Below are 12,502 nucleotides of genomic sequence, written 5' to 3'. Positions count from 1 at the left end.
CATCCATGATTCCCTCCCTAAATCAGCCGACTGATCTCCAATTCAATATACACTTTCCAAAAGTTGAAGCAATGGCCTTGAATTCGAGCTGCTTCTTGTCCCTGCCGTCCTCTGTTCGTCGTAATCACAGAGTTCCACTTCGTATTTGCTTACCACTTTTGCATTCTTCTGCTATTCGGCGCCGCAGATATTTGCCAACGAATTGCGTTGTTTCAGACGGGACTGCATTCTGTGAGTTCAAGTTTTGTGTCCATTTTTCCCTGTGGAGTAACTTCGTAATCTGTTTATGTTTCATTTTTCTCACGACGGTGCGATTTCTTAAGGTGAATTCATAGAAATGGATTTTGGATTTTCAATAATGAATTTTCGTCCAGTTTTGTTGTTTTTGGTTTATGGTGGTGTTTTTGCTCTCGGATAGTGCAGTTCTAAGTTCACTTCTCATAGAATTGGATTGCAAGGTCATGATGCTATTTGCTTGTAAATTATGGATGCTGTATAGCTGGAAATTGAGGTTGATCGATGAAACAGAACCTTAGTTGGATAGTGGAGTTAAATTGAAACCTAATTCAGCTTAATAAAATATACGTAAGAATAAGAACCTAAAGGATGAATTGTATAGTTTCAGTTTCATCTCTCTTTACTCAGCGATTAATTTTGGCCTTTGTTAGATGTGGAGGCGATTGTCACTCCTGATGATCTGTCTCTTGAAGTGAAGGTTAGACGTCGTTTCTGTAGCGTCAAGTTTCCATGTTATAGTGAACTGAATGAATGGAAGAAACATAAGTCTTAAACCTCAGAGAATCCTTTTTGTACTTCTTTTTCGCTCTATTTAAGTCTCGTGTCCTGATGGTGCATTTAGATTGGTTCTTGTTGGCTTCATTTTTTCTCGTAGCCTGAACAGTTTATTTACATTGCTCAGTTTGAATTCGAAAGAACGAAATGAATGTTGCTACTAAATTGAAAGGAACTTCCATCTTTCTCGTGGGCAAGCACTGATCTTCTATACTGAGGCAATTTAGATTTATGACAAACTAATGTATGAAACAATTTGATGTGAAGGGATCAACAGCTCCATAAAAACTAAGTTAGCCAAATTCCTGGCTGATAGGTTGAGATGCTATTACTTCGACAGGTACTCATAGAGGTACTTTTTTTTCTTGGCGTGTGGTATTGTTCTCCTTCCTGTTGCTAATTCTGAATTTTCATGTCATAAACAAATGCATATAGTGATCGTTTACTTGTGGGAGCTAGTGGTGGTGAGGCTGCTGCCAAACTTTAGAAGCTAAGTGATGAAAATGGTTTTCGGACATCTGAGGTAGGTTGTGCTTTGTTCTATCTTCTCAGAAGTTATTTAGTCAAAACTGGCAGTTTAGTAGCACCTTTTTTTTAACTCCGTTTTCTAGATTTTTGTACGTGTGGACACGTATTGAATGTTCGTGGGCAATGTTTGGCAATATTGTTGAGGATTGTTGGGGGAGTCTCACATTGGCTAATTAAGAGAATGATCATAGGTTTATAAGCAAGGAATACATCTCCATTGGTACGAGGGGTTCTTTGGGGAAACTAAAAGCCTCTATGAGAGCTTATGCTCAAAGTAGACAATGTCATACCATTGAGGAGCGTTGTGATTTCTAACAAATACATCTTTCATATAATGCTCAATACATACTAGTAACAGCCACAGGTACCTGACATGCCATTTTGTTCCAAACTGAAGAGTTAAGACAACTATCTTCTATGGGTCGACTAGTTGTGTGTGCTGGAAATGGTGCCCGTTCAGAGATATACTAATCTGTATGAATGTTCAATGCTTAATTTTTACTGTTTTAGTGCACATATTCTTCATGGAAAAATTTCCTCGTAGTTAAGGATGTGTTCAAATTGCTTATGCTCACGTTGCTCTTGGATATCATTTCGCATGCAGGGCGCTTTTGAGGCATAGCATAACGTTGTGGATTTATTTACCCCTGCAGATGATAGCAGAGGAATTTGCTGAAGATCAAAGCCAACTCCAGTATTTGATATATCCAACTGGATCTTATGCTGAGGTAATTAACGGTTTGGTTGAACTTGAATGTGGTTTCCAACATAGTTCTTGTAAAAAGGCCAACCACTAACCACTGACTGATGACTTTTTCTTTCGAGCTTCCCCTCAAGGATCTAAAACGCTTTTGCTTTAGAGAGATTTCCACACCCTTGTAAAATAATGTTTGTTCTCCTGTTCAATCGATGTGGGATCTCACAATCCACTCCCCCTTCGGTGTCCAGCTTTTTCACTAGCACACCGCCCGGTGTCCACCCCCTTTGGGGCTCAGCATCCTCATTGGCACACCGCTCAATGTCTAGCTCTGATACCATTTATAACAACTCAAACCCACTATTAACATATATTGTTCTCTTTGGGTTTTTCTTTTCAGGCTTCCTCTCAAAGTTTAAAAACACGTTTGTTAGAGAGAAGTTTCCACACCCTTATAAATAATATTTTGTTCGGTATAAGATAAGATTTATTTTACACTTTAATTTCCTATTTTCAAATTATGAATTTGAATTGAAGAATAATTTCATTTTTTTATCACAATTTTCAAACAACACTTATTTATAAAGACGTTTTAGGAAATTATTATTCTATAATTTTTGAAGCTTTGAGACGAGTCCTAGATATTATATTGAGGTTTTGAATCTCACCTTTCTCGTTGGATTGATCTCAATCCATAGACATCCTTCATTCCTTTGGCTAATCTTGTGTATAACGCAGGTGCTGGGTCAAATAACTTCCCAGAACCAAAAATTACAAGATGGCTATGCCACGGCTGATGCTCCAATATCACTCCAAAGTATGTGATCCTGATCCTTCCCACACTTGCAATATTCAAGGTTTCGTGCATATTCTGGTTTCTAAAATCTCATGCCTCGGAGAACTAGCGAGTAATTTAGGATATGATGACTTCAATGCTGTCGCAACCGAAGACACGGCTTTGGAGGTATGTATCCTTACAATTCTTATAGTTGCCTGCATCTCTAACTGGGGTGGAACCGTAAATTTATGGTTAAATTACAACTTTAGTTTGATTGTGATGTCCTACATTGATTGGGAAGGGGAACAAACCACCATGTGGAAATCTTCTTCTCCGATGTGTTTTAAAGCCACGAGGGGAAGCTTAAAAGGGAAAGGCCAAAGAGAAGAATATCTGTTAGCGATAGACATGGCCGTTACAAACAAATTTAGTATTTAAACTTTCAAGATGGTGTCTATTTGGTCTCTAAACTTTCAAAGTATTTAATAAATAATTTCTGAACTTTTAATTTTGAATCTAAGAGATCATTCAACTTCTAATTTTGTGTTTTACAGGTCTAGGATATATTAAATTTTTTTTAAAAAATTTATTATATTAAATTTAAAATTGAATTTTGTGTTCATTATGACCGAGTAGATCCATGAATTTAAAAAGGGTACTGTCGTGGGTAAGGTCTCGGGTTTTAACATTTACTCATTGCATATTCGAATCTTCAAGTGAGTGAGGCCAAGGAAAATTTGATTGTAGGTTAAAAGTTAAAAAAAAGTATTTTGATTTTGATGTGCAATGGGAGGAAGGAGATGGGTCATAGGCTGTGAAAAATAAAAAGTCCATGACGAGGAGGTAGAGGCATGAGGGAGGCATTTGCATCAAAAGACACACAAAAGAACTGTGCCTAATATGACAACTGGGTGACATTGTTTTACCACTTTGTCAGTAAAATATTTATTTATTTTAACTATAAAAGGTTAAAAGTTTTATATTTATTGAACTTTATAAAAAAAAATTCAAACAAAAAAAAAAATATATATATATTATCCTTTTATTCCATTTTTATCAAATTAATTTTAGTATGTGTATTAATGCGCTCAAGTTATATAAAGACAAGAATAATATTTAAATTTAATAATTTCCAAAACACAATAGAAATATATTTCTAAAATGTATTTAAAAAAAATGCTAATAGACACTTTTTTTTTTCTTTTTAAAAGTTTTAACAATAAATTAAAATTTTTATTGAAATTATATTGAGACTAAAATATTAAACTCGAGATGCGGACATGTACTAAAACATATACCAAATGATGGAAAAGACACAATTGGCCTTTTAACTAATTTATAAAAAGGATAAAGCAAAAGAAAAAGGCTTAAACAAATACGAAGAGAAACAAGGTGCTTCTTTTGTAAGTGGTTTCAACTTCAAAAGTAGTTTTAATTCTTTTGTTTATTTTCCCTCTTTCATTTTATGGTCAGAAAATAATTAAAATATTCCTTTTTTTTTTCTTCTTTTAATTAATACGTTGAATTATCCCTAAACCTTGAGATATATGCTATTGAATTCTTTTTTTTAAAAAAATTGCAACATATAGTTAAATTTTTTATTTTCTTTTTCGCTTTTGAGTTTAATAAATCTAAGATACTTAGAATTCTTAATTTTGTGTCCCAGTATTTTTTTTAAATCGTTGATTACAAATTTAGTCGCTAAATTTTGAAGTTTATGTTTGATGATTGATGGATTGGTGCTGACAAATTCTAAAATTTTAAAATATTTTAATCGATTCAGTGAATATAAATTTATTTTCAATTTTCTGTTGAAGGTTTACGAACATTTAAATTTTGAAAAGCCAAATGATTGAATACACACTACTAATGTTGTAATTAACATTTTTTTTAATTCATGAAATTATTAGACATGAAATTCAATATTTATGTCGAGTAGACAGGTTAATTTAAAAAATATTAAATTTATTAGACATTGAAACATTGAAAACATTGAAAAATTGAATTTATAATTTGGTCTAATTTATATAATTATTCTGTTATATATACTATGAAATAATTCGAAATTAAAGGGTTCGATATGATATTTTAGGACTAATAAAAAATATAAATAAATATCATTCATCGGTTTTTTTAGATGCCAGTCATAATATATTCAAAAGTGAAACCAATTTATTTATTAATTAAATTATTTTATATAAGATAATTAATATACAAATGTCTTAATCAATTTAGCTGTTATAAACAAATAATAATTTAGAAAATAAAAAAGAAAAAAGAAAAAGACATCAATGGAATGTGTCAATCTTTTGGGCTATTTGTTCATTTATTATGACGACCATCCACCTAAATGCTCTGCTCCTTCAAATTAATTCTATTTACGGGTTTGAATAAGATTAAAAATAATTTTTTTTATTAAAAAAAATATATAAAATATTTATATTAAAAACGGCGAAATTACAAATTTATTAAAAAAAAAAAAAGTCTATTTTTAAAATATATAATAAATTTATAATTTTTTTAAATTTTGTGTCTAATAAATTTTTAATATATTATTTTATATTTTACTTAATAGGAGCTGAAAAGAAAGTCCTATTACCTTATTATTTGTTTATATTATTTGGACATAAAAATTAATATGTTATTATTTTTAAAATAATATTATCTTTCACTTTTTAAATTATTCTTGAGATATAAAAATGGTAATAAATTTAGAAGAAAATTAATGTGACGATAAATTAAAATAAAAATATTTTAAAAAAAATGAAAAGCTACAATTTTTTTTTTTTTTTGTGATTTAATGTATTATTATTGAAAGGGTAAAAAAGTAAAAGGACCATGTGAAATAGAGTTACCCACCCCACTGAAACAAATAAATGGTCTCATCCGTCAAATTGACCCAAATCAATTATAAGCCTTTGAAAATCTCCAAAAACACTCAAAATGAATTTTATTTTTATTATAAAAAAATCACAATTTATAATTTATCTTACACGTAATTAATTATTAATTAGGAAAGTTAGTATAAAAATTTAAATTAAATAATGAAGTCAAAGTTGTTTTTTTTATTTTTTAATAAAAATAAAATATAAATAAGTAAATAATTTATCATTTTAAAAATTCAAAAAAATTAATCTTCATATTTTTATAAAGTTTTTTTTTTTTGAAAGTGCCTATATTTGAGCCTAATTCATGATCCCACGAGGTGAAAATGAACAAATTTTAGTTAGACACATGGAACATAAGCTCGTTTAGTACGGTGACCTAAATATAAAGACAATATTAGCGGAGAATTTACCCGATGACTAGAAACACAACACATAAGTTTCGAAAACTTGCTCCCTTATAAATGATGGAAGTCATTCATTTAAAAAGGTACGTTATATTACTTTAGCTTGTCTCAATATTGTATCGAATTTAATATTAATTGAAGTTCGGGTTGAGCACTATCTATCGTGTTGGACGAACTACCTCATTTGAAACTACATATCAATAATTATTATTTAATTAATATTGATAAAAAAAATTAAAAAAAGAAATAAATTTGAACATTTATACGAAAATATAGGCAAATAAAAAAAAGTATTTTAATTTAAAATAAAAGTAGAGAGATAAAAGAAATGGGATTTGTAAGAATATTAGAGCCTAAGAAATGGCGGTGGCAAAGTTGGGATGGGGCGATGATGGTGATGAGATGACGATGGCGTGTTTTGGGATTATAAACATGGGAGAGAGAACAAAATTGAACTCATTTTCCCTTTCGCCTAATACCCATTATCACTTCTTCCGTCTTCTCCTCTTCCATCACCATTTCCAGTTGAACACCCCCTTTTCCCTTTCCCTCCTCCATTTTCTCTCCCATTTCTTGCTGTTCTTCTGTTTAATCGGTGAATAATCGGGATTCTCGATCTGGAGGTGTTGATTTTTGGTTCGGAGATGATTTTTCTCCTGGATTCTTTCACCCGACAGCTAATTGGTGCGTCTTTTACTCGAGATGTTTTGTTTCGATTTTCTCTTACTGAAACGTTAAGTTTTTGTTTCTGTTCATGATTTTGGGTGATCGAGCTTCTGATAACTTTGTTTTTAGTTTTTGTTTGGTCATTTATGTGTGCTGCTGAGGAGCTGTGGTTTTAGACTTTTGAGTTTTGATGGAAATTTCCTTCGTGGTTCCCTTTTTCTGGCTGTGTTTCTTCTTAATCACTGAAGGATGGAATAGTTTTAAGAAGAGGAACAGAGAAATAATGTTATTGCGTTGAATGGATTATGGATATCGTACAAGTAACTGCTCCTTTTTCGAATCATCTTCCTGTTAGACGTTTTGGTTGTTCGATTCTGCTTTTTGAGTTGGTGTTTATTTATGAAATGGACAATCTCGTGTAGATCTTTACTCAAGAAATGCTTTGTTTTGGTGTAATGGAGGGGTTGTGAATTTGTTTCTTTTTGCTGTACCGTCTCTAGTTCTTCCATTGTGTTCATATATGGTGAATTCTGCATTTTGTCCCACATTCTTCCAGTAGATCATATCTTGATGAGTATCGAAGAACGCGACGATCATCTTATCAGTTATAACCATTAATTACACAGAAAAAAATTTGTGCTGCTATAGAGATGCAAGGTTAAAGTGAATGTGTTAGATTTTGACAAAGGGACTAATCATTGTTCATATCATTTTCAGGGGTGCTTACTCGTTCCGTTGGCAATGACGAATTGTATGTCTTTGGATGTCGATTTGAATGGAGGTCGGAAGAACTTTGCTCATTATGAACTTTGGATATCCCACATCTGCTTGATTTTGTTTATGACAAACTCCATGAGCATGGATGAGGGTATGGCTAGATCATGGATACATTTGGAAGATACATAGCATTGGCTTATATTTAGATCTCGGAATTGTAATTGTTTGGTTGTTCTTCTTTCATCAGGGTACAAATAAGCATCAGTAGTTAAGAATTTAAAACTGTAGTGCTTTAAGGTAGATGATCGTCCATTAGAAACCTCGGTAGAGTAAGGCTCCCTCAACATGCACTCGGAAGGAAAGAAAAATTATATATGTAATTGAAAAAAGAGAAGGAACCTGAGTGAAGTCCTATTTGAAATATACGAGTTAGTTTCTGGAAAGATCGACCATGGGGTTGCCACAAGTCCCCATCAGTGCGAAAACTGAGGAGGTACCAGCAGGCTCATTGAGCATGTTTCTGCAGAGTCCTCCATGTTTTAACGATGTGAGTTCCTGCAATTTGGCTGGAAGCTGTAATGGAGGCTCGAGCAGGTGTGATGAGAGTACACCGTACTCTTCCTCCGGGGATTCCGAGAGAAACTTCTACATGGAGCTTCCAAATTTTCGTGGGAACTTGGCTACGGTTGGTGGGGGATTTGAAAACGCTTCCAATTATCATGGACCGAAAATTGGGTCTATGGATGATGGTTGCTGGCTTAACTCTAAATGTGGACGAGAGAGCCATAAGCCTGTTGCTAGGATAGTGGGATTCGTGTCGGGGGAAACTAGTTCTAGAAAGGATGAAAAGGTAGCCGAGATTAGGATCAATGAACATGAATCAAGTGGTTCAGCAGTCAGAAAGCGGCTGTTATCTCCACTGAGCAGCATGCTTTTTCCAGACCAGTTTAAGGGTGACCCGTTGGACATTGATAGCAGAAAAACCGATTCCTCGATATCTGAAAACTCAAGAACTGCTGCTGCTGTCCATGATTTCAAGAAAGCTCATGTTGGAAGCAAAAATGATTTTACCTTGCAAACCCGATCTCTAGCAGGCTTATTAGAACAGAAAAAATTGCTGTATGACAGTGGTGTTGTGAAATCAGTCGTTTTAAGTGTAGAAAATAAGAACTCTCTTGCTCGGGACAACATTTTATCTTGTCCAGGTCACGATGAACTCAGTAAGTTGAGTTGCATAAGAACCCACGACGATTCTGGAAGTCTATCTCCTGAGATGGTGTCTATGGGACCTCTTTCTCTGTCACCTCTTGGTCCAAAGATTTCAGAGAGAATGAAAAATGCAGGACGATGCAGAAACATCAAGAAAGAGAATGTCGGTTATCATTCACTTCTTGGCGATATCGAAAAATCTTATGAAGAGGAAATGAAATCGTTTGAAGATGTTATTTTGGCGAAAGAGTTTCGACCATCCTCCTTGGAATGTTCCAAGAGTGCTCGTTGGATTATGTCTCAGGATTCGGTCCCTACTTCCCGGAGCATGCGCTTTGTTAGAAGTTTGAGTGGACTTTCTGTAAGGAGATCGTTGGTTGGTTCATTCGAGGAGTCATTATTATCCGGTCGATTCTTATCTGGCAAACCGTGTCAGGTTAGTATTCTGCTGCATAATTCCAGTTCTGAATTGATGTATAAGATTTTGTTCTTGACTTGATTACTTGTTACTCATGCATTATATACACAGCAAATTGATGGTTTTCTGGCTGTTCTAAGCATTACTGGAGGGAACTTCTCACCACATTCCCAGAAGCTGCCATTTTCAGTAGCAAGTGTGGATGGAGATCGCTTCTTACTATATTATGCATCCATTGATCTTGCTAAAAGTTCCTTACTAAACAAATATAGAGATAAGAAATCCAAACAGGTTCCGAGCAACGATGAGTTGCAAACGGTGAAGAGCCGTCTTCGGGTTCCTATGAAAGGGCGTGTTCAACTGGTAAGTTGGTTGGTCCTTTTCTGTCGAGATACGAATCAAATTGCACGTTTCCTTAGTGCTTGATTGATGTAATATCTAAAGTGTAATGCAAAGTTGTGCACATTATGCATTCGATACGTAACTTGGCTGCAATTAAATGAGCATATGCGAGTAAAGAACGATCTGTATGATTTAGTTTCTTTTTCACAGGTTCTCAGCAATCCTGAGAAGACTCCATTGCACACGTTTCTCTGCAATTACGATTTGAGCGACATGCCTGCTGGCACTAAGGTGGTGAATATTAACCTCAATGCTGCTTTTCGTTTTCATTTATCATCACCGCTCTGTAGTGTTCGATATCGAACTGATGTTTTTGATGTTTTTTCTTTTTGTACGACTGTCTAATTTTGTTCGTGTTTTCTGTGTTCTGAAAACTAGACCTTCTTGCGCCAGAAGGGAACTCTAGCTTCCTCCAATTCAGCTTCTATGCAGTCGAAAGAAGGGAAGGTCGACCACGACAATAAAATGGCGGATAATTCGATATTAGCTTCCCAAAAAGGTGATACCGATGTGGCTAGCAAGAACATTACAGAAACCAATGGAATTATTACTGGACACGAAAGGGACAGTGCGAAAAATGGAAACAGACGAAGAGAAGGCTCTGATAACGGGGACGGGTCAGAGCGGTTTTTCGATAACCAAAAGACAGATGCTACTTCTCTAGGTGTTGAGAATCAGTACCAGAGGGGGCCTGATCAGAAGGATGGCTGCTGGGTTGATAATTGCTGTGAAAATGACAAGAAACTGAAGGTCAATGAGAATCCTGCTGGCGCTCTCCGCTACGCTCTTCACCTCCGTTTCCTTTGTCCATTACCAAAAAAATCTTCTAGATCATCTCGGAAATCCAAATCCGAGCCAGTCTCCGAGCAAAACAAGCCTAACCTGGATACAGATGGTGAAAGAAAATTCTATCTATACAACGACATGCGGGTCGTCTTCCCTCAACGCCATTCAGATTCCGATGAGGGCAAGGTAATAATGGTTAACCAGTAGCCTCCTCCATTTATCTACGTCGTTTTGCATCTCGACACACACACACGCGCGCGCGGATTCAGCTTGAAGCTGCATACATATGCTGTTTGTTCATTCTTTTTGCTCTAATTTGTGATGACAGTTGAAGGTGGAGTACCATTTTCCAGATGATCCCAGATACTTCAGCATCAGCTGACATGTTCTTCTCCCAAGCTCCAGCCAAGGCAAGGTTTGTTCTTCTCTAACATACCCCTTAGTGTACATATTTACTGTGTTTTCTGACATTTCCATTTCAAAAATGGCTTAACCCACTTCCCATCATCCTCTGTATTTTATCTCCTCCATGTTGAACAAGGTTCTTACCTCTCCCTTGCTCTGCCATTGTTCCAACCAGACAACTTCAACTGGAAAACAAAATTAATGAAAATCTCTTAAGTTATGAATGTAAATTTATCAATGAACAAATGTGCATGACAGTAAAAATACATATCGATGAAGATAGTGTTCTTTATTTATTAGTGTGCAACTCCACCAATCCCTCGAATAATGAAGTAGAGGATTCTATTGACGTGATTAAGTTAAGATAAAAGTATGGGTATATCTTTGGGTTCTCTCTCGAGCACGAAAGAAAGAGGCTTTTGAAGTTCCAGAATGTTGTCTTTTGATTTTGTTTGTTGAAAAGCTCGAAAATAAGAGAGAATCCACCTACGTGTGCCTGTTGGTGCTCTCGCGAGAGCCCAAATAACAACCTTATATATTGGTTTGATATTGTCTTGAACACACTACGTGGGCCTATTGGGGCTCTCGAGAAAGCCTAAGTCAGTCTGGTACCAAAGATAGGAATAACAACCTCATATCTTGGTTTGATATTGTCTTGAACCCACCTACGTGGGCCTATTGGTTCTCTCGAGAAAGCCTAAGTTAGTTTGATACTAAAGATAGAAACGACCCTATATATTGATTTGATATTGTCCATTTTGAATGTAAGTTTTCATTACTTTTCTTTTGGTCTGTCCAGAGGAAATAGAGAAAATGTCTCTTACAGATGTATTCATGATCTTCTTCTTAATTAGTCAACGTGGGACTTCAGTAATCATTGAAATATTTTCTCGGTGTTTTCAGAGTGATTTTCGATTATATAAATCTAGTAACCTATTATTTAAAATAAAGGAAATGCACTAAAAAAAATTCAAAAATCATTTAAACCTAAGGTGTTGTATGTGGAAACTCTCAATAGAACCTGTGGTTCCAATTAACCATGGTTGGGTTCTATTTCTTGGGACAATTTGGGCCGAAAATACTTTCAAACAAAGCGGCCCATTTAGAGATTAGTCTGGACCGAATCCAACTTATGGAGATGGGCCGAGCCCAATGGGTACTATCAGAAGGCCCACCATTAATTTTTTGGAACAATTTAAAGTTAAAAATAAAAATAGTAATAATAATAATATAGAGAGATTACGTATTGAATTGAGTTGAAATTTGGTTATAATTTAAAGGTCAAGTCGACATGACGTTTCACTATAAATTCCTTGATCGCTTACGACAAACAAACAGAAACTGGGATTTGGCATTTGCAGTAACAGAAAGGTTCATTTTATTTATTTATTTTAAAGAATAAAATTTAAAATGCAAAGCAAAAGCGCTTTTAACCAACCAATTACAGTGCCGTCGCACAGCGCAGTGACCGCAACTGGAAACTGCTGCGCTGTACATTCCACAAAACTACAGCTGTACAGTGATTTTCCAATTTAACCCCTAATTCCATTTTTTATTTTTATATTTTTATATTTCATATTACAATCCTAATCTTCAGATTTTACCGAAATTTTTTTACTAATTAAACCATAAATTTTAACAAATTAAAAAAATAATCAAATATTAAATTCGTTTTTTTTTTTTTTTAAGAATTCAATGGATAAAATTGTAATTTAACATTTGAAAATTTATTAGAGATTCGAAACGAATAAATAAAACTGAGAAATTTTGTTAATATTTATTATTATTATTATTATTATTGGTGTGTAGATG

At 34.4% G+C, this 12,502-nt stretch overlaps 1 protein-coding gene and 1 pseudogene across 1 annotated transcript; both read left to right on the top strand.

Annotated features, from left to right (window-relative positions):
• The first annotated feature begins 1,477 nt into the window (after nucleotides 1–1,477).
• LOC111442182 lies at nucleotides 1,478–3,201 on the top strand (annotated as a pseudogene).
• A 3,244-nt stretch (nucleotides 3,202–6,445) lies between these two features.
• On the top strand, nucleotides 6,446–10,925 carry LOC111442175. Its single transcript, XM_023079464.1, has 6 exons — nucleotides 6,446–6,771; nucleotides 7,471–9,115; nucleotides 9,209–9,460; nucleotides 9,650–9,730; nucleotides 9,878–10,471; nucleotides 10,614–10,925. The coding sequence occupies exons 2-6, from the start codon at nucleotides 7,922–7,924 to the stop codon at nucleotides 10,665–10,667; spliced, it is 2,175 nt and encodes a 724-aa protein (XP_022935232.1). The 5' UTR covers nucleotides 6,446–6,771; nucleotides 7,471–7,921; the 3' UTR covers nucleotides 10,668–10,925.
• Nucleotides 10,926–12,502: the final 1,577 nt, after the last annotated feature.

This window comes from Cucurbita moschata, unplaced genomic scaffold (assembly GCF_002738365.1).
Source record: "Cucurbita moschata cultivar Rifu unplaced genomic scaffold, Cmos_1.0 Cmo_Scf00004, whole genome shotgun sequence".
NCBI lineage: Eukaryota > Viridiplantae > Streptophyta > Magnoliopsida > Cucurbitales > Cucurbitaceae > Cucurbita > Cucurbita moschata.
Note: the sequence above shows the minus strand (reverse complement) of the source record. Positions and strands in the feature narration are given on the sequence as shown.

What these genes read in the sequence shown, in the direction of transcription:
- LOC111442175 (XM_023079464.1), top strand. Translation starts at nt 7,922, where the DNA reads ATGGGGTTGCCACAAGTCCCCATCAGTGCGAAAACTGAGGAGGTACCA. An exon ending in TGAAAGGGCGTGTTCAACTG is followed by an intron (nt 9,461 to 9,649) that starts GTAAGTTGGTTG and finishes TCTTTTTCACAG; the next exon opens with GTTCTCAGCAATCCTGAGAA. An exon ending in CAGATTCCGATGAGGGCAAG is followed by an intron (nt 10,472 to 10,613) that starts GTAATAATGGTT and finishes TTGTGATGACAG; the next exon opens with TTGAAGGTGGAGTACCATTT.